Below are 23,141 nucleotides of genomic sequence, written 5' to 3'. Positions count from 1 at the left end.
GGTCCAGATGGGCCTCCTCGGGTGGGGAGAAGAGTGGGCAAGGGGGAGCGATGAAACCAGATTCAATTCTACAGTGTTTCCGTAGTCCCCACCTTGGGGCGTGGCACTCTGTTGGGGGGATGCGCCAGGTGGGAGGCACCCTGTGGATGTGGCCTTGTCACAGTGTGCCCCCGAGGTAGACGGCCCACCGAATGAACCAGTGACTGAATGAAAAGGCATTTTTTTTTTCAGCCGCATCTTGCTCCTGGTGACCCCCTTTGGGGCTTTCTTGGCAGTGACGCTGGAGTGGTTTGCCATTTCCTTCTCCAGAAGGCATTTATTAAGCACTTAATACATGCCGGGCACTGTGTTGAGCACTGGGGAAACAGCAAGACAGACGCCGCTCTCATTGGCTTCCATTCTAAGCGATGGCCACAGCCTATGAGAAGAGTTTCAGTGGCACGCCAGTGATACTGTCATCCAGGTTTCACAGACAGGAAAGTGGGTGCTTAGAGAAGGCAGGAGCCTTTCCTGAGGTCCCACAGCCATTGAGTGGGGGAGCTGGGACTCCTGGTTCCTGAAGACTGTGCCTCCCCACTGCTAGGCTCTTCCCTTCATTTCCAGAATCAGTCCTTTACTTGGTGTCTCCCCCGGTAGAATGCTGGCTTCTTGGGGGCAGGGACTGTCTTTCGCTTCTCTGTGTCCCTAGGGCTTAGCACTGTGCCTGGCACCATAGTAGGTCCTTAGTGTGTGCTCGGGTCTTGAAGCATGGTTGAGAGGGGAGGGAAAGGAAGAGTCCTTTACATGATGGGCGGGTGGGGCTTTCTTTCCTCTCTGGTGTTATCTCTCTCTCCTGGAGCCACTCTTTCAGCCCTCTGTAGCAGCAGGCAGGACCCTTTCCTGGGAATGGCAGAGGAAGGATGCCCGGCCTGAGGACTAGGTGGCATCCTGCCCTCTTCCAGTGGCCCCTGGGGGGGCGGGGGATGGAGATGAGGAGGGAGGGTCCTGGGGGGCGGCGGGGGGTGGCTGCTTGTGAGCCGGCCCAGATCAGACAGGTGCTCCTGGGCATTCTCCCTCAGCGAGTTCCCCTTATTGGTTTTCCATGCTGACCTATCTTGGATCATTGCCCAAAGCCAAGCATCTCATGTTCCCTGTCTGTGTTGAAATCGGATGAGCCGTGCTGGAGACGGATGACTGGGGCCGATACCCCGGAGCCCACGGCTTCTCCTGTAGATTTCCAGTTTGAGGAATGGCCTCTGTGAGGGGGCCGGGAGACGAGGTGGGGAGGGAGGGAGAGGGGACTTGGGCCACCTCGAGCTGAGCCGAGGCAGGCAAGGGCGGTCTGAGGGACTGCGGGGAAGCTCGCCCCTGCCCTGGGCCGTGGCAGATGGAGAACAGGGATGCTCGGGCTTTGGAAACTTGAGCCTTCGCCCGCCCATGGAGGGAGGAGGACCAGGCTTTGCCAGGTGAGCCGTGTGGATGCTGGCTTTGCTTAGCCACCCGCGTTTCACCCAGAGAAGGGTAGGCTGGCAAACCTTAGGATTTGGAAGAAAGCTGGAAGGAGCCTTAGAGAGCATCCATCTCCACCCCTTTACAGATGGAGAAACTGAGACCCAGGAGGCTAAGGGAGTTATTGGACCTACTGGAATCGAAGCTTCTTGGAAGGAGGGCTCTGCCCCCCCTACCCCTTTTTCTACCCAGTGACTGGCACGTCCCAGGTGCTTTTACTAAATGCTGTTTGATTTGAACCCAAATCCTTAGGACTCCAGAGCCACAGCTCTCTCCGTGATGCTGGTCCTTTGATCTGCCTTTACAGGGCTGACCTGAGTGTCACGGCAGTGAGAGGTCGCCAGCGGTGGGGGGTGGGGGGGAGGAAGGGGAAGGAGGGGGGGGTTGGCTGCCTCAGGCTCTCTGAGCGAACCGCACCTCCTCGGCTGTAGGACGGATTCTCCGCCCCTCCCGTGGCTTTGCTGAGAGAGATGGCTTCGTAAATCATGAAGCATCCGTATAAATCTGTACAAATGGGCGTTATTACTTTGAGTGGGCTTCCTCGGCAGGGTGATGACAAGCAGGCTCTGCCTTGAACGGACCGGATAGACAAAAAGCAGCGTTTTCCAACCAGATAAAGCGTGTGTGGAGCGGGGTGGGGGGGGGGCGGTGGGGGGCTGCGATAACTCACGGTACAAAGGCCTCATCACAGTGTTCCTTCACTGGGGAAGCTCCTGGGATCCTCGAGGTTGAGCTGGAGGGGACCCAGAAGGCATCACCGCTTGCTCTCCCGTTTTACAGGTGAGGACACTCAGGGTCAGAGTCACCCTGTGAGTGATGGGTCAGAGGAGGGCCCTGGCTCCACCGCTGCACCACACTGCTTCCCAGGCTTGCGGGCTGCTTAAACCCCACCTCATCACTTGAGCACTTCCTAGATATTATTTCTTTTGATATCATTAGCCATTTCAGACAAAAGGAGGCTTGGGGTCATGCCTCCAGCAAACATCTGAAGTAGTAGGATTTGAACCTGGGGCTTCCTGACTCGGGGCCTGGATTCGGGTCCAGCTCTTTTGGACTCCAGATCTAAGAGCTGAACTGCACGGTGCAGGCTCCAAATTCAGTTCCACAAACACTCAGTGGCCAATGTGGGCAGGACAGAAACAAAAACCTTGCCCTCAGGGGACTTGTGTTCTTATGGGGGACAGGATCCATCCAGATATGTTTTCTTGTTTGAAGCTCAGTAGAGAAATAAGAACCTCCTAACAATGGGTGAAATCAGGAGAGGCTTCTCAGAGGAGGCCATCCCTGGGCCCAGCCTCCAAGGAGGAGGAGAGAGAGCGCTTGATACGGACGAGGGGTGGCCAGCCTGTGCAGAGATGGGAGATGGACCGTCGGAGACCGGAGATGGGAGGGAGATTGGGGGGCGGCGGCAGGGCCCGGGCTCGGCTTGGAGCCGACTGGGAAGGCTTCCCTGGGAAGGTGCCATCGGCGCTGGGCTCAGATATGAGACCCTGGATGGAGATTTTGTTCCTGGATCTTCTCGCCCGTGTGTGTGTGTGTGTGTGTGTGTGTGTGTGTGTGTGTGTGTGTGTGTATGCATGCAGGGTGTGTTGGGGGGAGGCTGTCTTGTGTCCTCCATATTGACTCCACTCCAGAATACAGTTTTCACCTGGTTTGTGTAGGCTCTTCAAGGGAGTCCCAGGGACATGCTGGCGTGCACGTGAGCGCTGTCAGGGCCGCTCGGGGCTTATCTTCTGACAGTCTGATTATTAATTCAGAAGCTTGCCTAGAGATACGCAAATATCAGTGTCATCGCGGATTAGTTCCAAGAAAATTTTAGGCACGTGTTGGTGAAGACAGCTCCATTATCCTGCCATCATGAGCGTGGTACGTGGGTCGGGATGCTCAGCCACACGCTTGAAGGTGTCTTCTGTGCCTAAGTTTAGGTAGGGCTGTGTGTGCGTGTGTGTGTGTGTGTGTGTGTGTGTGTGTGTGTGTGTGAACACACACATGGGATAGCTCCTCCTCCTCCAGAAGATTCCAGGCCCGTGGTAATTCTGTGCTCCCACAATCTGGAATGGAGCGCTGTCCCCCAGCTTGGCATGGATGTGGGCATGTATTGATTTTTCTGGCCTGGGAGCTGGGAGCATTCCCTTCCCAGCTGGAGGGGGTAGTGGGGGCCCGGAGCTGGCAGGTCAGGAGAGAACCTTCTCTTTCTTTTCTGAGCTGTGATTTCCTCCGTTTGGGGAGCTCCCAGAGCTCTGTCTCCCTTGACCAGTGCGCGCTGGCATCCGCCCTTCAGTTTAGAGCTGCCCAGAGCTGGCAGCGGGTCCTACAGCCAGGAGGGGAGTGGGTGAAGCTGGACTTCTCCGCCTCCTCTGTCACTGGGTGGGGGGGATCTCCCCAGAGGGCACTGGCCAGTGCCTGATTGGAGATCTTTGGGGAGATGGAACAAGAATAGAGATGATTTCAGCCCGGAGGCTTGTGGAGTGCCTTCCCTCATTAGACATCATCTCATCTGAGCTTCCTAGCCTGGATGGGGAGGAGCATGGATTTCAGGCAGGAAGAGATGTCAGAGGTCCTCTAGTCCAGCCAGTTCACTGAGGTTCTTAGAGGAGATGGGGGGTGTGACTTGCCCAAGGCCACACCGGTAGTAAGTCTCAGGTGGGATATAAACCTAGAGCCTGTGCTTTTCCCACAAGACCATTATCAGCCTTTTTGGGGGTGGGGGTGGGGAGGGAAGTGACTGGGACAGGCATCATCTGGGGAAGCCTTGGAGGGGTACAGTGCTGGACCCCTGGCTGGGCTGGGACCCACCTCTGACCCCCATCCCCTCTCTCTAGGCCTCAGTTTCTTTATCTGTAAAATGAAAGGCTCCCCGGGTCTGTTCCATGCTCTGGTCTCCCTCTCCTTCCTGCGTGCCTGGCTAAGCCCAGTTCAGTCACTCAGTGAGCATTTATTTAGCGCTCACTGTGTGTCAGGCCCCCTGCTGAGTGCCAGGGATACAAGCAAAACCAAACCTGCACAGACGTTCCTGCCCCGGGAAGCTTACTTTCTAATGGAGGTAGTTGGGTGGGGGAACAGACAGGTGCATTTGGAGTCCGTGCAGACTAGAAGGAAGGTCACTGTGGAGTGCCCGGAGACCAGAGAGGCCCCTGCACAGAGTGGCGTTGGAGTGCAGACGCAGAGGGGGAGGGAGAGCAGACCAGGCATGGGGGACAGAGGACAGGCTCGTGGGTCTGGAGCAGCTGGCAGGCCTGTTTGGGGGGATCGTAAAGGAAAAATTGGGAAGGGAAGCCCTTTTTTACTTAATCCTGGGGGTGAAAGGGAGTCACTGGTGTTTGTTGCCGGGATCCCTCCCCTGTGACTCTGGGCCGGTCTGAGGCTCAGAAGCTTGGACCTGGACAGGACCCCTGCCCCCATACGGGGGCCTGGGGATTATGGGACCTCAGCCTGAGGAACAGAAGCTGGCGTGTGACTCTTCTTGGTGCCCTCTGCTTCATCCCTGGGAAGCTCATTGTCTTCATCCGTAAGAGGCCCAGAGTCAGCTTGGTACAATGCCCGGTACTTCATTCACCTTCCTCACAAGGTTATGGGGAGCCCCTAATGAGATTTCTCATGTAAAGAGATCTGCAAATCTCAAAGCACCATATTAATGTTGACTATTAAGGTGGCCCAGTGGATAGGGCCTGGAGTCAGGAAGTCCTGAGTTCAAATCCAGCCACAGGCATGTACAAGCTGCGTGACCCTAGTCAAGTCACTTACCCTTTGCCTGCCGCCTTTTCCTCATCTGTAAAACAGAGATAGTAACAGCCCGTGCCTCGAAGGATTGTTGTGAGGGTCAAATGAGATAATTGTAAAGCACTTAGCATGGCGCCTGGCACACAGTAGGTGCTATGGAAGTGTCGCCTGTTGTCATTGTCGTCACGACTGCTACTGCTTGAGCTGAGATGATAAATAACATTCTCGAGAGCCGCCCGTCACTCCTTCCTCCTCCCAGATAGGTGCTACAGACCCAGAACAGAATTGGGTGTTACCTGTGCAGAGGAGCCAGTTGTGGCGTCGTGTTAGTGTCATGTTTATCGTCATGATCGATGTTTAGAGTCACAAGAGGCCCCGGGAGCCTCGAGCCCCCATTCCTCACTTGATGGTGGAAGTGGCTCGCTCGGGGTCATGCCTTTAGTAAATACGGCTCAGGACTCGAACCCATCACCCTGCTTCCATACCCAGTGCCCTGCCCGCCACGCTGTGCTGCGTCTGGTCTTTCCGCTGAAGTTTGGACGAAGCTTAAGCAGATGTGAGATTGCTCCTGGGTCTTTTATCCTGAGGGACTCTCCCTCTTCTCACCCCCATCTCCTAAAAACATAACTGACATTAGCCTCCGTTCTCCTAACTCCAAACCACACCAGTACGGAGACAAAACGAGGCCCTTAACAAAACATCTTGCTAAATATTGCTTCGGTTAGAGAAGGAAATTGAGTTTATTAATGAGCACATCTGGGAGGATATTGAGCCTCTCAGCCCGTGGGGCCTCAAGGGATCTGGAGTCCTGCCACGGGGGCCTCTTGAAAGAGGGCCAAGCCCGGGATGGGCCAGGTGGGGGAGACTCTGTCCATTCTTCCCTTCTGGGAAGCTTGGCCGTGGCTCTGGCGTTTGCCCATGTGGAGGCCCGGGACGGGTAGCGGCTGCCAGTTTGGACTGCGTGAAGCCCCTCAGGCCGGCCGGATCTGGATCAGGCAGTGGGAAAAGAGATGGTTTTTTTTGAAGAGATGGTTTGGAGGGAACCTCTGACCACAGGAGGGCTTGGGTTATATGGGCTGTTCCCTCTGGAATTTCAGTGGGGAAAAGGAAGTTAGAAATAGCTATGGATAAGTGACTTTTTTTTTTTGGCCTGGGTTACTGAAACTTCAAGATTAAACAGCATAGATAGCAATTTTGAAATGGCCTGCAGCTCTTCTGGAACAATGGGGGGGGCAGGAGCTCATGTAACTGCCCCCTCCTCTCTGGAGAAAGGAGCTGGGTCCCTGGGGGTGACTTTAATGGACTCGTGCAGTGCGTGCTAACTGCAGTTACTTTCGGGCCCCTTCCCTTCCTTTCGAGTGACCAGGGTGTTTAAAGAGGAAGCAAGATGTCAGGGACTGAAATGGGAGAGGCCTGGTGGCATGGGCAATCCCGGGTTCAGATCCTGACTCCGTTCCCTGCTACCTGCCTGGCCTGCCCTGTCCCGGTCCTCAGTTTCCCCTTTGCTGGACGGCCTCTGAGGTCCCTTCCAGCTCCAAACCGCTGACCCTGGAACCTCTCTGTACCTCACCTGTGACAGGAAGGGTTAAAACAGATGGCCTTTGCAGTTCCCTCCAGCTCCTCAGATGTTGTCTGGGCCAGGGTTGGGCAGTGCCCAGGTGTGGCTCTCACTGTTATGCACAGGCCCCATTGGTCAGATTAGTTGAAGGTACTGTGGATGTTCAGCCTAGAGAAGAGAAAGGGGGCAGAAGGGGAGGGCTGGTCGCAGCCTTCAAGCATTTACCATCTTGATAATTAGATCAAAGAATGAGAGGCCTTTGGTCTGAGTCTTCATTTTAGTGATGGAGAAACTGAGGTTCAGGGTGGGGCGGTGACCTACCTAAGGTCATACAGGAGCCAGGGATTTGAACCCAGACCCCCAGACTCCAGTCCCATGAGTCGTGCACAGTTAGACTGTAATGTGTCAGCATCATTGGTACTCTCCATTTTCTGGGCCTACACTCTCAGCCTTAGCCACGCCTGAAGTGCTTTCTGCTTGCTGGTTATGAGGTGGGGGGAGCCTGTCCTGTAGCATTGTGCCCAGAGAGTGAACATGGTGTCTGAAGATCTGGGTCAGACCTCGCTTTGAATGCCTGTGCTGCCCTAGCTAACCGTGGTGCCCCGGACTAGGCATTTACCTCTCAGGGCCTCAGTTTTTCTATCTCTGATAGGGGAGAGTTGGATAAGCTGGTCTCTTGTCATATGAAAACCCCCAAATTACTTTGTGTTTTGTATACACTTCCTGCATATGTGTTGTTTTCCCCTGATGGGATAAGGTGAGCTCCTTGAGGACAGGAATTATTTGGTTTTTTTTGTTTGTTTGTTTTTTGGTCTCTCTGTCTCACTCAGGCTGGAAATGCAGTGGCCTGTCTTGCCCAGACCTCACTGTTGATCCAGACTTGGAAGCTTTGCTGGTTCAGCCTTCTTTAGGCAGCTTGGGGGCTCATCATATTTATTTCTCTACCCTCTCTGAGTAAGAGGTCTCCTCACTGAGATATTGCGAGCCCTTTCTGTGCGGATGGCCAATATGGCGCCTGCCTTGGGGCTTAGCCTGCTGTAGCTCAGACCTCCCAGGTTCAAGCCTCCCATCAACCTCAGCCTCAGCCTCCCCTCATAGCAGGGATTACAGGGACTGGCTCTTTGGCAGGGTTGTGTTAAACTTTGGGATCCTTCTCTTGAAAATGTAGATCAAATGGCTTCCCGGGTCTTTTCTGGCTTCAGATCGGTGGTCTTTCCAGGAACAGAGTTGGACAGTATCTCCCGACTCCAGATGGGAGGCAGAGAGGGAGCTGGTTTCTTGGGGACATTTGGGTGTTGAGTCAGTCAAATATATATTGTTAGAGGTGGCAGGCAAACCGAGGGTTGCTGGTAAATGTTCAGTACTTGGCTGTCTAGGGAGAAAAAAAGTACGCCGGATGGACTTTGAAATTTAATCTGCATCATTTGTATTTTCTCCACCAATTTCTTAAGTCTAGACAATCCGCAGAACAGTAAGTCAAGCGTTGATTTGTAGCATTTGCTGATTTCTGAGGTGTAAAAGCTCACCCTGAAAATTTAATAATCATCGAGCTGCAGCAAACTGAGATCTTTTGGCAGAACCTGCTTGTTTTACTGATGAGAAGAGCAAGGTGGGGAAAAGGGAGCTCATTTTGCTGCTGCTGTTGGAGGGGCCTCCTCCCTGGGACCCACCGAGCCTTTGGACCTTCCTTTTGTATCTCTACTAGCCTTTAGTAGCCAGCAAACCTGTCCAATAGCTGGAAGTGTGAGGGGGGTTTTCTTTTATTAGGGTCATAGGGTTAGAATGATAAGAGATAAGAGGTAGTTTAGACTAATCTCCTTTTTTGATATCTCTGCTGCTGTATAAAGGAGAGGCCCTGTGGGCCAGTGGATGGGGCTAGCCCTGGAGTCAGGGCCCCTACCTGTCCTGGAGGTGTGCGGCTTAACCTTAGCACGGCACCCAGGGCTCTGAACCTTGGAGAAGGTGCTGACTGGCCTTGCTAAGAGAGAAGTTCTCTGTATTAGTGAAATCACAGGGCCAATCTCTTATCCAGTTTAAAAAGCATTTATGAAGTGACTACTGTGAGCTGGGTGGTGCTAAGCAGCCCCGGCCCTCAAGGAGATTCCATGGACTTCTGGATGACTTGAGATTGAGGGATTCACTCCAAGTCACAAATGATAAGTAGGAGGCCTGAACTCTGCCTGCAGCCAAGTCACCTGCCCTTGGACCTCAGTTCCTTATTTGTAAAATGAAGGTCCCTGACGGTCCCTGAGGCTCTACCCTGTGACTCCAGCTTGAGGCCCTGTGGCCCCAGATCAGGCCCTTGTACCTCAGAGCACACTGCTTGCCTTCCCACTGACCCAGGTCGCCCCTGCCCCCAAGAAGGTACCATCCTCCCACCCCAGCTGCCCAGTGCCCAGGTGTAACTTAGGCATTCATTGCCTTCTGAAGTAGTGTGTGTGTGTGCGCGCACCCGTGCTAAACATTGCATTTTTCCTTCTCATCTCTCTTGTCGTCATTCTCCACTCTCTTCCCCACCAGCCGTATCAGACAGCCACCTAGCTTACTGGCCTCAGTGGCCGATGTCAGCCTGTGGCTTGGAAGAAGGTGGTGGCCTGCGGGCTTCGGGTCGTTTCCTTGGTCCTCCTTGGGGGTGGGAGTCTGGAGGAAGTCCTTGGGAGGGAATGAGAAACGTCAGCATTTTGGGGTCACTGTTAGACAAGAGGCTTGGCTGGGGGGATAGAGGGTTGGACCGGGGTTCACAGCTTGTTTCTGGGGTCTGTGTGCTGCCACAGCCAGGTTGCTCAGTCTCTTCAGCCTCAGTTTTCTCATCTTCCCAATGGGGGTTCGTCACCTCACATACCCCCAGGGTTGTTGTGAGGGTTGAATGGGATAATGGATGGGAAGGGGCTCTGCGCACCTGAGAGCACCACGGAAATGTGAACCATCATTGTTTACAGTTTGTCTTGCCACCTGGTCTGAAAAAGTGGGAATGACCTGGACCCCAAATAGTTTTCCCTGCATCAGGCTCTCTGCTTGTCTGATTTCCTGCCTCTTAAATGCCTGGCTTGCCGTTCCGCTCTCTACCTCAGAGAAGTTACTTGGCCTGCTGAGGGTCTGACCAGCAAGCAGATAGGAGGCAGACCCCTGACCTGGGGTCTTTGCAGGGCCTGGCCTGCGGACTCAGGAAAACAAAGGTCTTTGGTTGTCAGCCTCCCGGACTTGTCTGTCACTACGCTTGCCCGCTTGCCGGGAGTCCTTTGGGCTGTCCTGGCTGAACTTTGCCCTGATACTTTGGAAGGCCCCTGGCTGGGCCCTCGAGGGCCCTGAGCTAATGGCAGGCTGGCCATGAGGTGATGTCTGGGAGGTGGCAGTAGATGGGGGAAGGGAGTGTGGAGGTGGGGGAGAGGAAGGAGAGGGAGGGCTGGGAGAAGGGCAGGTAGAAGGGACGGCCTCCTGGTTGACCCGGTTTCCTGCACCTCGTACCCTTGGACAGGCATCTCCTTTTCTCTAGAGAGGTGACTGTTCCTAATTTTTTTGGGGGGTGGTGGGGTGGGGATACAGGCAAGATCTGGTTGTGAGGAAGATTCCAGGTGATGTTCAGGGCCCTTTGGTGTAGAGGAGTGTGTAGGAAGGCCTGGGGAGGGACTCTCATGACAGGTGCACACATGAGGGAAAGTAGGCTCCGATTTCCCTTCCTGGGACCTGGTGCTGTCCACTCTCTTTCTCTCTTAGATTGTAAGCCCCTCAAGGGCAGGACTTAGAATCCCCCAGGGCCTGGTGTTTAGTAAATGCTTGTCATTCGACTTACTCATGGAATAATCTTGAAGGATACGGGCTGGGCTCTTTGTGCGAGGGCAGGGGGGTTGTGTGTTGGGGTTCCTGAGCGGTGGTCAGCATGGTATTCAATCTGGCTCTTGTCTTTCCTGTCCCCCACAGGTGCCATGTGACCAGGGAGGTGCGCCGGTGATGTAGAAATCTTCTTGGATCCCAGACAAAGATTGAGAGAGAGTAGGAGACCGAGAGAGGGGCAGAAGCGGTCCCCGCACCTCCTGTCACTATGTCTGGATCAGCCCAGCCCGTGACCCAGACCTGGAGAGCCTCGGAGCCCCGCTACCCTCCCCACGCCATTTCTTACCCGGTCCAGATTGCTCGGCCGCATTCGGTAAGTGACCTTGCTTGGGGCTGGTGGGTCTCTCGGCTTCTGTGTCATTTCCACCGCAGCGGGCTTCTCACTGTATCCATGGGCGGGGGTGTGACTGCTGCGGGTGCTATTATTTGGGCCAGGGGCTCTGGGCTAGGGTGGTCTTGGATGATCTGAGACTGGCTGGTGAGGTTAAGTTTTTTTTTATTTCTATCTTTTGTGTTTCCATCACCTTCTTTTTTGAATATATCCCTCCTCTCCCACCCAGAAAGCCGTCCTTTGTGAAGAATAAAAATAAAATTTCAGTTCAAGCAGATGAACCCATGAATAGGTTCTTACAGTGTATTCTGCTCTCCCCACCCATAGTTCCCCACCTCTGCAGAGAAGGGGTGGGCTGCCTTCTCACATATCTTTTTGGGGGCCAACCTTGGTCATTATAATCCCATGGCCTCCGGTTTTTCTTCTCACTTTTCCGTTTACATGATTGTAGTCATCCGTATCATATACATAACATCTTGTGTAGGAACACACTGCCGGGTCTCGGTCAGTGCAGATAAGAATCCCCCAGAGCGGTCACATTGTCTAAACGCGTGCCACAGACTTCTGTTGAGGTGGAACTGGTGACCGTGTTTTACGCAGTGGAACAATGCAAATGCACATGAGCACTTCGGGGGGTTTATTTTTCCTGCTAATCGGGACCTGTCTGTTTTCTGTATTCTTCCCGTACATTGGTGTACCGTAATTTGTTTAGTTGTTCCCCGATAGATGGGCGTTTATTTAATTTCCAATTCTTCGCCTTGACAAAGGTGCCCTATAAATACTTTTGGTAGAAATGGGACGTTTCTGTCTTTTGATCTCCTTGGAGTACATGCCCACTGGTGGCATCTCTGGATCTAATACTAATAAAAATAATGATAGCAGCCAACGTTTGTATAGACCCTACTATGTGCTAGGCCCTGTGCTGAGCACTTGACGTATCTCATTTGACCCTCACAACAACCCTGGGAGGCAGGTGCTGTTAGCCCCGTTTTGTAGAAGAAGAGACTGAGGCAAACAGGTTAAATGACTTGCCCAAGGTCACACAGCTAATTAGAGGCTGCCACTGGATTTGAACTCAGGTCTTCCTGACTCCAGGCCCAGTGCTCTATCCACTGCACTGCCTAGCTGCCCACAGGATCAAAGGATATGGACATCTTAGTCACTTTTAAAAAAAGCATAATTTCAAATTGTTGTCCAGAATCATTGGTCTGATTTGTGCTCTACTGAATGTGTCAGTATTCCTGTATTTCCACAACCCCTCCGCCATTGACTATTTCCATCTTTTTTTCACCTTTGCCAATTTGTTGGGTGAGAGGTAAAACCTAAGGGTTGTTCTGATGGGCATTTCTTTTATTATTGGTGATTTGAAGCAGTCTCATGTGATTATTTGTGGTTTCAAAGTCTTCCTTTGAGGACTGTTTCTTCCCCTCCTTGGACCCCTTTGGTCTTGATATTCGTCTTAGTGCCTTTGATAGCTTGGATTTCGGATTCAGACACATTTGATGCAAAGATTTTTCCCCCCTCAATCCATAGCCTCTATCAGCAGCTTTCTTTCTTATCCTGGCTGCATTGATTTTGTTTACGCAGAAAGTCTCTCAATATCACGCACTCAAAATGCTCTGTTTCATCTTTTCAAATTGCCTCTGTCCCTTCTTTGGTTAAGAGTCCCTTCCCTCGTCATAGCTGTAAAAGGTCCCTGCTCCGGTTCGCTTCTCATGTTTTGTGGTGCCATCTTTTCATAGTCAGGTTGCTCACACATTTTGAACGTCCTGTGGCAGATGGTGTAGCATGTTGGTCTAAATGTAATTTCTGTCAAACTGCTTTCCAGTTTTCTGAGTTCTTGTCAAATAGAGAGTCCCCCCTCAAGGAATTTATGCTTTCCGGTTGGTTAGGCAGCTGGTTGTTGAGTAGCTGATGTAAAGTACGTCTAGCATTGCCTCTTACTCCCTCTTGCCTCAGTTTCCTCATTTGTCAAGTGAAGGGGGTTGGATTGAATGGCCTCTGAGGTACTCTCCAGCTCTTGTTCTATGATTGCCTGATAAAATCCCCCTTCCCTTTGATTCTTAAGACCCCAGATGCCAGCGTAAGACCTGTCCTGCCGCTGGGGTGTAGTTTAAGATGGGCAGAGGGAGAGGGGGAGAAGTCCTCTGGGCTTAGAGTTTGAGTTGTCTGGCGAGACAAGAAGGGAACGGGCTGGGGGGTGGGAAGGCAGGAAGGAGGAAGCCGTAGGGTCAGCCATGAGGGTGGTGCCTGGCGTCTGTGTCCCGGGAGATGGGAGACTCAGCCCAGCCTGGCCCCTCCCCCGCTCAGGTCTCCTGGCGGGCCCAACTGTGTGTTTTCAGGGGAGCACACCCTGTTTCCTTTTTTCACCTCCCTGCGGGGTGTTCTGGGGACAACTCCGGGTTTGACTCATCCAGGGTCAGGGAGTGAGAGCCCGGCGCAGCTTGCGGTTATAGCCGTGTGTCTGCGTCCTCATCTCCGCCCTGCTCCAGGCTCCCTCGCTTGTCGGCTGCTCTGGTTTTGAGTCGCCCAGGGCCCCGTTTCCTGTCTCTCCCCACAGAGAGGGAAGTTTCTCCGTTTTTCTCCTGGGTTGTGTTTCTCTAGATCAGTGGGAACATGGATGGATGGATGGATGGACGGAGAGAGACAGACAGAGAGTGGAATGGATAGATAGATAGAGAATAGGGATGGATGGACGGAATGAACATTTATTAAGTGCTTACTGTTTCCAGGCACTGTGCTAAGCACTGGGGCTACAGAGACAAGTAAGCTGGGTAGTTCCTCCCCCAGAGAGCTTATATCCTTTTAAAAAACTAATTTATTAATTTTTAGTTTTCAACATTTCAACATGTCAGGATTTTGAGTTCTCAGTTTTCTCCCCCTCCCTCCTCTCCCCCCCTCCAGTGTGCAGTCTGATACAGGCTCTCCATATACATTCATATTAAACATGTTTTCATGTTGGTCATGTTGTAAAGAAGAATGGGAACTGATGGGAGAAACCACGAGAAAGAAGAAACAAACAAAAACAGAAAAAGAGAGAGACATAGTCTTCTTGGCTCTGCGTTCAGACTCCTTCTTCAGTTCAGTTCCTTCTCTGGAGGTGGTCGGCATTTCCCATCATGCGTGTTTTGGAGCTGTCTTAGGTCCTTGAGAGCTTATATTCTAGTGGGGGAAGCCTGGACATGAAGGGGACCCAGGGGGTGGGAGGAGGGAGAGGGAAGGGAGGGGAGCGTGGCCTGGGTCCTCAGGAATTACAAATGTCACAGCATGTTTTTTTAGAGCAAACACATCTGTTGAGAGGACTTTTTAAAAGTCTTCCTCAGTACCCTCCAGGATCTGCTTGTGCCTGGCACTCGATGTATTCCCCCTCCCGACCTTGGCTGTCTCGGCCTCCCTCGGGCCCGTCTTTGGTTCATTGAGGCAGCCACCGTGTTCCCCACTTGTGTAAGATCGTAGAAGGTCATAGAGGGAGAACTGGAAGGGACCGTCAAGCCATCGAGTCCAACCCCTTCATTTTACAGGTGAGGAAACTGAGGCCCAGAGAGGTTACCTGACTGCCCAGGGCCACACATGTGTCCAAAGTGGGCTTTCCTACCTCCAGGGCCAGTGCTGTAGGCAGTGCTCCTTGGATCCTTCGCTCCTTCCACAAACATGTTCAGCTACCTTCTTTGTGCTGGCTATGGGCTATGTGCTATGTGCCTAGCGTCCAGTTTAAAGACAAAAGTCAGCAAGCATCCATTGAGCACCTGTTATGTGCCAGTGACTGCGCTAGGGGCACTATCTGTCAGTTCTAACAGCAGTCTTGGGAGGGGAAGAAGCCACGCTGTCTTGTCCCATTTTGCAGATTGAGGAAAGGGAACTGCTGAGGGGAAGGCACTTGTCCAGCCCCTTAGAGGGTTGGAATCTGGGGCTGCGGACACCCAGCCCGGGGGATTGGGCTCAGCCCTCCATTGAGTCTGTGTGTAACGGGTGGAATCTGGAGCCCTGAGCAATAGGATTGTGTGTGTGCATTGTGTACATGACCACATGTATGCGTGTACATGTGTGTGTGCCTAGGCACGTGAGCTGTGTGTGCATGTGTGTAAGTGTATCTGTGCCTGTGTGAGTGGATGTATGTGTGCACATGCATGTGAATGAGCGTGTGTGCGCACATGTATGTAAATTGTGCATGATATGCATGTGCACATTTGTGTGCATATGTATGAGTGTGTTACATGCACCCATGTTTATGTATGTGTGCATGAACGTATATAGATGAGTGAGCACACGTGTGCATGTGTGTATGAGTGTGTGTCTGTGTGTGAGTGTATTGTACAATGTGTATGTATGTGTGCACGTCTGCATGTGCTTGTGTGTATGTGAATTATGAGTGAGTACATGTGCATGCGTGTTGAGATGTGTGCGTGTGTATGAATGAGTCCACACGTGTGCATGTGCATGCGTGTTTGTGTGTGGTGCCTGTGTACGTGTGTGTATGTGCACAATAGGAATATGCGTGTGTTCTTGTGTATATGAGTTTAGTGGTGTGTGTATACATGTGTAAGCTCAGGTATGAAGGTGTTGTGTACGTGTTTATACATATGTGTGTACACGTATGTATATGTTTGTGTTTGTGATTGTGCGTATAAGTGAGCCCGTGTGTGTGGCAGCATGTGTGATACTTTATTCCCTCTCATCCCTCCCTGTGACTGTGGGCCTCAGTTTCCTCCTCTGTAAAATGTGGGGGCTGGGCCAGAGTTGTCTCCAAAGGCCCTCCCTCTCTCGTGACCTTGGTGACTCTTTCTGGGCTTCAGTTTTCTCCTCTGTAAAATGGGGGGAGGGGTTGGACTCCGTGGCCTTGGAGCTGCCGTTTAGCTCCTGTTCTTGGATCCAGCGCTTCCTGTCTCATGTGACCGTGGGCAAGGCCTTTAAGCTCTCCACACATCCGTTTCCCCATCTACCAGGTCCCCAGTCCTCTGGTTGGGGCTGTCTTTTCCCAGCCATCCAGCAGCGTGCTCTGGCAGTCTGTGGTTGGCTGACGGAGCCGGGGCCCGTGGAAGGGAAGAGGAAGCCCCAGGTGGTAGAGGCTGCTTCCAGATTCAGAAGTGGTTTTGCATCTGGGCCCTCTGCCTGGGGGGCGTGAGGGGAGTCCTTAGGTTGTTGCCTTAGTTCTGGGTGCTGCTCTTCCAGCCCATCACCCCACATGACCTCCCCTCAGGCTCCTGGCCCTCCTGTTAGGCCTGTGGCACTCCCAGCCGCATCGAGGCCCAGGCTGGGGACCCATTCACCCCGTGGGGTCTGTTCCTGGCAGGTGTTTGGGAAGAACCGCCATGGGGTTCTGTGCTTGGGGAACCCCCGCCTGAGGCTCTATGCTGTGGGAACGGAAGTGGGGTCAGCTGCTGATTATCCGTGGGGATTTCCTGCTTTTCTGCCCTCCCAGGACCAGGGCTTCTTCCCTAGTGTTGGCATCCCAAGGGATGGGGGATGGGGGTGCTGAGAACGGTGGATTTATGAGCCAGGAACCCAGTGCGGCCCCCTGGTGAGGGGGAGGCAGAGCTACCTGGAGTCCTGTCCTGGCCTTTTATGGTGGGGGTGGGGATGGGGAAGCAGCTGTTTGGTGGGGGCAGTGAGGTGGGGGTGGAGAGTGTCTGTCTTCCCTTCTCCTTAAGGTACTTGGTAACCTTGAGCTCCTGTCTCAGATCTAGTAAAGTCTAGAGTGAGAATTCTGGCCTCAGGCCTGTGGCCCCTGGGTCCCCTGGGTCCCCCTTTGGAAACATTCATAGTTCCCCTGCTTCTTCCTCAGGAGTCTGATGTGCTGGGAGGCCCCTGGAAGCTGAGGGACAGTGGGGGCTGGGACAGTGAAAGGTGCCTGGCCAGGCAGGGAGCAGGGCCCCTTCTTACTCCCAGTCTGGGGTCCCGGTGAGGGGTTGGCCAAGTCCTTCCATCTCTGGGTCTTTGGTCCAGTCTGTATTGTTCAGCCTCTCTAGTTTCAAAGGAAACACGAGATGCACAGATTTAGAGACATCTCCATCGCTCATGTTCAGGGGAGCTATCTGTGCCCAGCCTGTGGTAGAGCCTTCCGAGCTCCTGTTGGTCTCATCGGCCACAATCGGACGCCATACCTGGACCCCAGCACAGTGAGGTCACTTGGGTCTTCTTCGAGCATGGAGGACAATAATCAACTGATAACCTCTCTGGGCCTCAGCTTCCCCATCTGTAAATGAGGGGGTTGGACTAGATGGCCCAACGTTCCTTCCAGCTCAAAACCTACGAGCCTATGAACAGTCAGCTCAGGTCAGTCAGCTAGCATTTTATAAAGTGCCTACTATGTGCCAGGCACTATGCTCAGTGATAGATGTAGTAATAGATGCTAATTGGCTAAGTGACCTACCTACCTGTGAACAATTACTGTGTGACCTTAGGCAAGTCACTTCCCTTTCCTGTGACTCAGTTTCCTCATCCTTCCCTCCCCCCATCTCTCCCTTTCTTTTCTTTTCAGGAGTTGAGGGAATACAGATTTGGAACATGACTTATTTTATGTATTGATTGATATGTTGATTACTTTCGCTGAACTTTTTTCTCTTCTTATTTGTTAAAAGGGATCAATCAATCAGTATTTATTAAGTGCCTACTGTGTGCCAGGCCCTAGGGTGAGCACTGAGTGACATACTGGCTAAGGAGAGGGATTTATTTAAAAACGAAGGATATGTGAAAAGAAGATTCGTTAATAAAAGTTTTGTTTTATTTTATTTTATTTATTTAATATATTTAGTTTTCAGCATTGATTTTCACAAGAGTTTGAATTACGAATTTTCTCCCCATTTCTACCCCCCCCACTCCAAGATGGCGTATATTCTGGTTGCCCCTTTCCCCAGTCAGCCCTCCGTTCTGTCACCCCACTCCCCTCCCATCCCCTTTTCCCTTCTTCTCTTGTAGGGCAAGATAAATGTCTATGTCCCATTGCCTGTGTATCTTATTTCCTAGTTGCATGCAAAAAAATTTTTTTTTTTGTTTTTGAACATCTGTTTTTAAAACTTTGAGTTCCAAATTCTCTCCTCTCTTCCCTCCCCTCCCCCCACCCTCCCTAAGAAGGCAAGCAATTCAGCATAGGCCACATGCATATCATTATGTTAAACCCTTCCACAATACTTATGTTGTAAAAGACTGACTATATTTTGCTCCTTCCTAACCTATCCCCCTTTATTGAATTTTCTCTCTTGACCCTGTCCCTTTTCGAAAGTGTTTGTTTTTGATTACCTCCTCTCCCTGTCTGCCCTCCCTTCTATCATCCCCCCTTTTTTTATCTTCTTCCTCCTTCTTTCCTGTGGGGTAAGATACCCAATTGAGTGTGTATGGTATTCCCTCCTCAGTCAGATTGAGAGCAAGATTTACTCATTCCCCCTCACCTGCCCCCTCTTCCCTCCCAACAGAACTGCTTTTTCTTGCCACTTTTATGCGAGATAATTTACCCCATTCTCTCTCTCCCTTTCTACCTCTCTCAATATATTCCTCTCTCATCCCTCAACTTGATTTTATTTTTTTAGATATCATCCCTTCATATTCAACTCACCCTGTGCCCTCTGTCTATGTGTGTATATATATATATATAAATACACCTACATACGCGCACACACACACACACACACGTACACATATACATATATGCATATTCTTTTCAGCTACTCTAATACCGAGGTCTCATGAATCATACACATCATCTTTCCATGTAGGAATGTAAACAAAACAGTTCAACTTTAAGTCCCTTGTGTTTCTCTTTCTTGTTTACCTTTTCATGCTTCTCTTGATTCTTGTGTTTGAAAGTCAGATTTTCTGTTCAGCTCTGGTCTTTTCACTGAGAAAGCTTGAAAGTCCTCTATTTTATTGAAAGTCCATATTTTGCCTTGGGGCATGATACTCAGTTTTGCTGGGTAGGTGATTCTTGGTTTTAATCCTAGTTCCACTGACCTCCGGAGTATCATATTCCAAGCCCTTCAATACCTTAATGTAGAAATCAATAAAAAATTTTAAAGACTTTATGAAGGCTAGAATAAAAACAAACAGTCAAAACCAACCAGCACCATGAAGTAGCTAGAGGGCCTGAGTCAGGAAGGCCTGGGTTCAGATCCTCCCAGCATAGACTGGCTTTGTGACCTTACCTCGGTATCCGGCAGCCTCCTGAGATTACTAGTGGCAGTGCCAGTGCCCGCCAGCCCTGAGAGGGGAAGTCCACCTGAGGCTGGGATTTTTAAAGGTAGCCCACGTGTGTTCCTCGATAGGGTTAACAGCCCTCTGCGAAAGCCTGCAGAAGGAAGTTCATCCTGTTCTAGGGTTCTGTTTGGGGGATGTGGCATTGAAATTTAATTCAAGCAGCTGTAGCCTCTGTGTCCTGGTTCAAGGTCAGCCACAGGAAATGCTTCTCCTGCTCTTGTTCTCTCCCCTGTGGATCCACACCTCCCAGAGTACTCTGGCAGACCTTTGGCCTGGGGGCTTGGAAAGGAGGTTGGCCTCAGAGGTGCACATGCCTCTGCACCCTGACCTTGGGCTGGATCCTGCACAACTGTGTTAGTCTTCCTGGGTCTCAGTTTCCTCATTTGTAACAGGAGGGAGTGTGTTACTCATCCTGTTTGTTTGTCCTGATGGGCATGAATAACCCCAAGGCCATCACTCTCTGATCTCTCAAGTCTCTTTCCATTTGGAGATTGTATCATTCAGAATTCTGCGAGGATGTCATCGAATATTTTATGGGTTTCCTCTTCTCCCAAGGGTTTGATCATTTCAGAAACAGAAAAGAAAGCCATCCCAGCTGTTTATTTTTAGGTGGGGGTTGGGGGAGGGGAGAAAAAGGGTGAGAGGGAGAGAGGAGAGGAGGAGGGGGAGAGATGGAGGTAGAGAGATGCACATTCTACTCCTTCCTTGTCCTCTTTTTCTAAAACTCATTGAAACCGGAGGTTACATTAATAAAAGGCCAGTGACTGTAAGGGAAAAGCCTGTGATGGGGGCCTGAGCGCTGTCTCTCTAAGACCTCAGGGGGCATTTTTGGACGTGGCCGGGGCCCTCATGAGGGTTTGGTGTTTCCCCTTTTCCTTTTTCCCTCTTTCTTTTTAATGGGGCTAGGGAGGAAGGGTCAGCCATAGCGATGCTGAAAAGGGGGGCATGGCAACGTCTTAAAATGCACACAGGGGAGGTCAGGAGGAAGTCCAGATGAGCAGGAGGCAGGTAGGACGTAACGTGTGGAATTTATTACATACTTTGAAAAGGGAGATGTACATGTTCTTGGGTGTTTGGCAATGCCTTCTGTGCTCTGCTCAGCCTTTTATTTTACAGATGAGGACACCGAGGCCCAGAAGGGGGACCGGTTCTATGGGCTGTTGCTTGGCTGTAGACCCTGGCTCCTTCTGCTGTGCCCCCTGGCCCTCCCTAACATTTTCTCACTTTCTCTCCTCTTATCCCTCCCTGGAGTGTCTGGGGCCCTCCTACTGTCTGGACACCTGACTGCACCTGACCGCTGCTGCTGCAGGTGGGCTCCTGGGCCTGGGGCAGGGGTGGAAGCCTCCCCCCTGAGCCAGACAAGTGGCTGGTTTATACTTTGTCTGGGAAAGAAGGCAGGGGCAGCTGAGGCCCAGCTGAGGCCCAGCCAGGGAACAGCTAATCCCCCCCGGCTTTTTATAAGGTCAGCAAGGGGAAAAGGGTCCCCTTTGCCAGCTGACAGTGATCCCGACATGCCAGGACTGTCTGCCCCGAAGCCCTTCTGCTCCTGACTGCCAGAACCTCCTGGGCCCGAAGTTTCCTCAGAAGGATGGGAAAGAACGAACATTTATCAAGCACCTTATGTGTGCCAGGCACTATGCTAAGCACTTTACGGTGATTCAACCCATTTGATTCTCACAGCAGCCCTTGGAGGAGGCGCTCGTATTACCCCCTTTCATCATCAGTCGTGTCTGACCCTTCGTCACCCCATTTAGGGTTTTCTTGGCACAGATACTGGAGAGGTTTGCCATTTCCTTATCCAATTCACTTTACAGATGAGGAAAGTGAGGCACATGGGGTGAAGTGACTTGCCTAGGGTCACCCAGCTAGGAAGTGTCTGAGGTCGGATTTGAACTCGGATCTTCCTGACTGCAGAGCCAGCGTTGTATCCACTGTGCTGTGGGGGTCAGCGTGGGGGTTGTATTCATGCTGATGTGGATGAATCCCTTTTTTCTGGAATTCCCATACCCCCTTCTTCTGGCTCCTAGCCACACTCTGCACTCTCTTAGGCACATCCTCTTGAGCTTGCAGTCTCACCAGCATTATCATCCTGGAGCTCAAAGGGGCCTCTGAGGCTGTTGGCCAGCTCCCTCACTGTATGCATGAGGAAACCAAACCCCAGCCGGGTTAAGTCGGTCTGGCCCCCCCTTTCTTTCTGTGGCTTATCATGGCCAATCCTTCAGCCAGTTTTCTTATAGCATTCCGTGTCGCTTTACTGATTCATGCTGGGCTTGCTTTCCACTCGGACCCACAGATCTTTTTCAGACTGACTGCTGTTGGCAAGGAAGGGGGCACTAGTGAGTAATAGACTGTTACAATTGGAAAGGGCTGTTGGAAGGCATCAGACCCACCCTGCTACCCACACAGGGTCCTCCTGCTATAGAAGCTGTGACACGCAGGTCTCCAGCCTACCCTGTTACTGGTTGGCGTTGGTTTTTATTGAGTTTTCTCTCATACTGGATTGAAGGTTGGTCCTCTTGGGTCACACCCCGGAAGCCTAGTCCCTTTTCCACATAAGAGCCCTTCCCATACCTGATGGCAGCCATCATGTTCTCTCGGGCACCTCTTTTCTGCAGGTTAGCAGCCCTCCTATGACAGGAGTTTAAGGTCCTTTCTCATACAGTTCCCCTCTGTCTGGCCTCCCTTCCCTCCCTCTCCCCCTTTGTGGTCCTCAGTTTCTTCTTTTGCAATGACAAAGCTGGCCCAGGTCATTACTTATGATTGCGGTCCTGTGAGTCTGGCTCTCTCTCCCAGCTTCTTGTCACCAGTGGCTCTGCGAGCGTCCCGTAGACTCCGCATCTGAGATGGAGGGGGTTATCAGAAGCCTCTGGTCCAGTCCCTAGCTAAACAAGAATCAGCCCATCAGCCCGCCACTGAGCAGGGTTCGTTAGGGGCTTCCTCCATGCCGGGCTCTGTGCTGAGAGCCGGGGCCACAAAGACCACGCAGACCCCATTCCTGCCCTCAGACTTCTCTGTGCATGAGCCGTCCCCTGTACCGGGTGGATGCCCAGCTGCCCAGCCAGGACTCCTGCCTTCCGAGGGACGGCTCACTCACCGACTCCCAAAGGGGCCCATTCTGCACCCAGACTGGTGGCAGGAATGTCTATCCCAACAGTGTCACAGAGAAGCGAGCCCCGAGAGGCCCGGTGTGGAGACTCTCAGCCCTTTCCTAGGTCCTGTCCCACTCTGGGCTTCAGCTTCCTGCTCTGCGAAGTGAAGGTCTGGACAAAGCCTCTGTGGTTCATTCTGGCTTTGGAGAGCTGGGCTGGGCTGGGCTCTTGGCTCCATCCTCATCATGTGACTTGGGGCCCATCGGTCCCCTTCTCTGGGCATCTGAGGGTTGGAAGGGCTCATCAGGTTGGACAGGGGACACTCCCTCCTTTACTTTAACAAATGAAGTGAGGCAGAGATTTCAGGAGGGGGAGGGGAAGGTCATGCCCATCCCAGCTCCCCTGACTCTGAGATGTTGCTCTCATTCCTGTCCATCCCTAGGTCTGTTCTCACTGCGGAGAGTGGGAGGAATTCCCCCCAGCTGGTGGGAGATGAAGCCCTTCGCCATGTTTCCTACCCTCTCTGCGTGTGTCTCATTGGAATCAATGCCATGGAAGGGGCAGCTCATTAACTCTCCCCCTCTCCTGCCTCTGTCCCTGGGCTAGTGATGAGCAAGGCCAGAGAAGGGGGCATGCAAGGAGGCAGGGGCAGGGACACTGGTCAGTGTGTGGTCTGTGCCGGCTCTCCTTCCCCTGGTGCTGAGAGCCAGTGGTGCTGGCATGGACCACAGGGGCAGCTGCTTCCCCCCAGAGGTCTGTGGCTGGTGGGCTTTTGGGGGTGGGATAGGGGAGCACAGTGTTACTGGGGGCCCAGCTGCAAGGCCAGGAGAGGGGCCTGCAACAATGAATACCTTGTGCCCGAGCTTGGAGCCTGGCCACATGAGAGAGAAACCTTGGTGCCGCTCTTCCTCGGCTCAGTGCCAGCGTCAGCCGCCCG

At 52.3% G+C, this 23,141-nt stretch overlaps 1 protein-coding gene across 8 annotated transcripts in view; it reads left to right on the top strand.

The window, feature by feature from the left end:
- NCOR2 (nuclear receptor corepressor 2) overlaps positions 1-23,141 on the top strand; it is a 376,514-nt gene that overhangs the window by 93,166 nt on the left and 260,207 nt on the right. For all 8 annotated transcript variants that reach the window (XM_036753385.1, XM_036753345.1, XM_036753339.1 and 5 more), the window contains exon 2: positions 10,685-10,910. In XM_036753385.1, the coding sequence (XP_036609280.1) occupies positions 10,806-10,910 (105 nt within the window). In that variant the 5' untranslated portion in view covers positions 10,685-10,805. The remainder of the gene's footprint in view (positions 1-10,684; positions 10,911-23,141) is intronic.

The sequence above is a fragment of the Trichosurus vulpecula genome, chromosome 1 (genome assembly GCF_011100635.1).
Source record: "Trichosurus vulpecula isolate mTriVul1 chromosome 1, mTriVul1.pri, whole genome shotgun sequence".
NCBI lineage: Eukaryota > Metazoa > Chordata > Mammalia > Diprotodontia > Phalangeridae > Trichosurus > Trichosurus vulpecula.
Note: the sequence above shows the minus strand (reverse complement) of the source record. Positions and strands in the feature narration are given on the sequence as shown.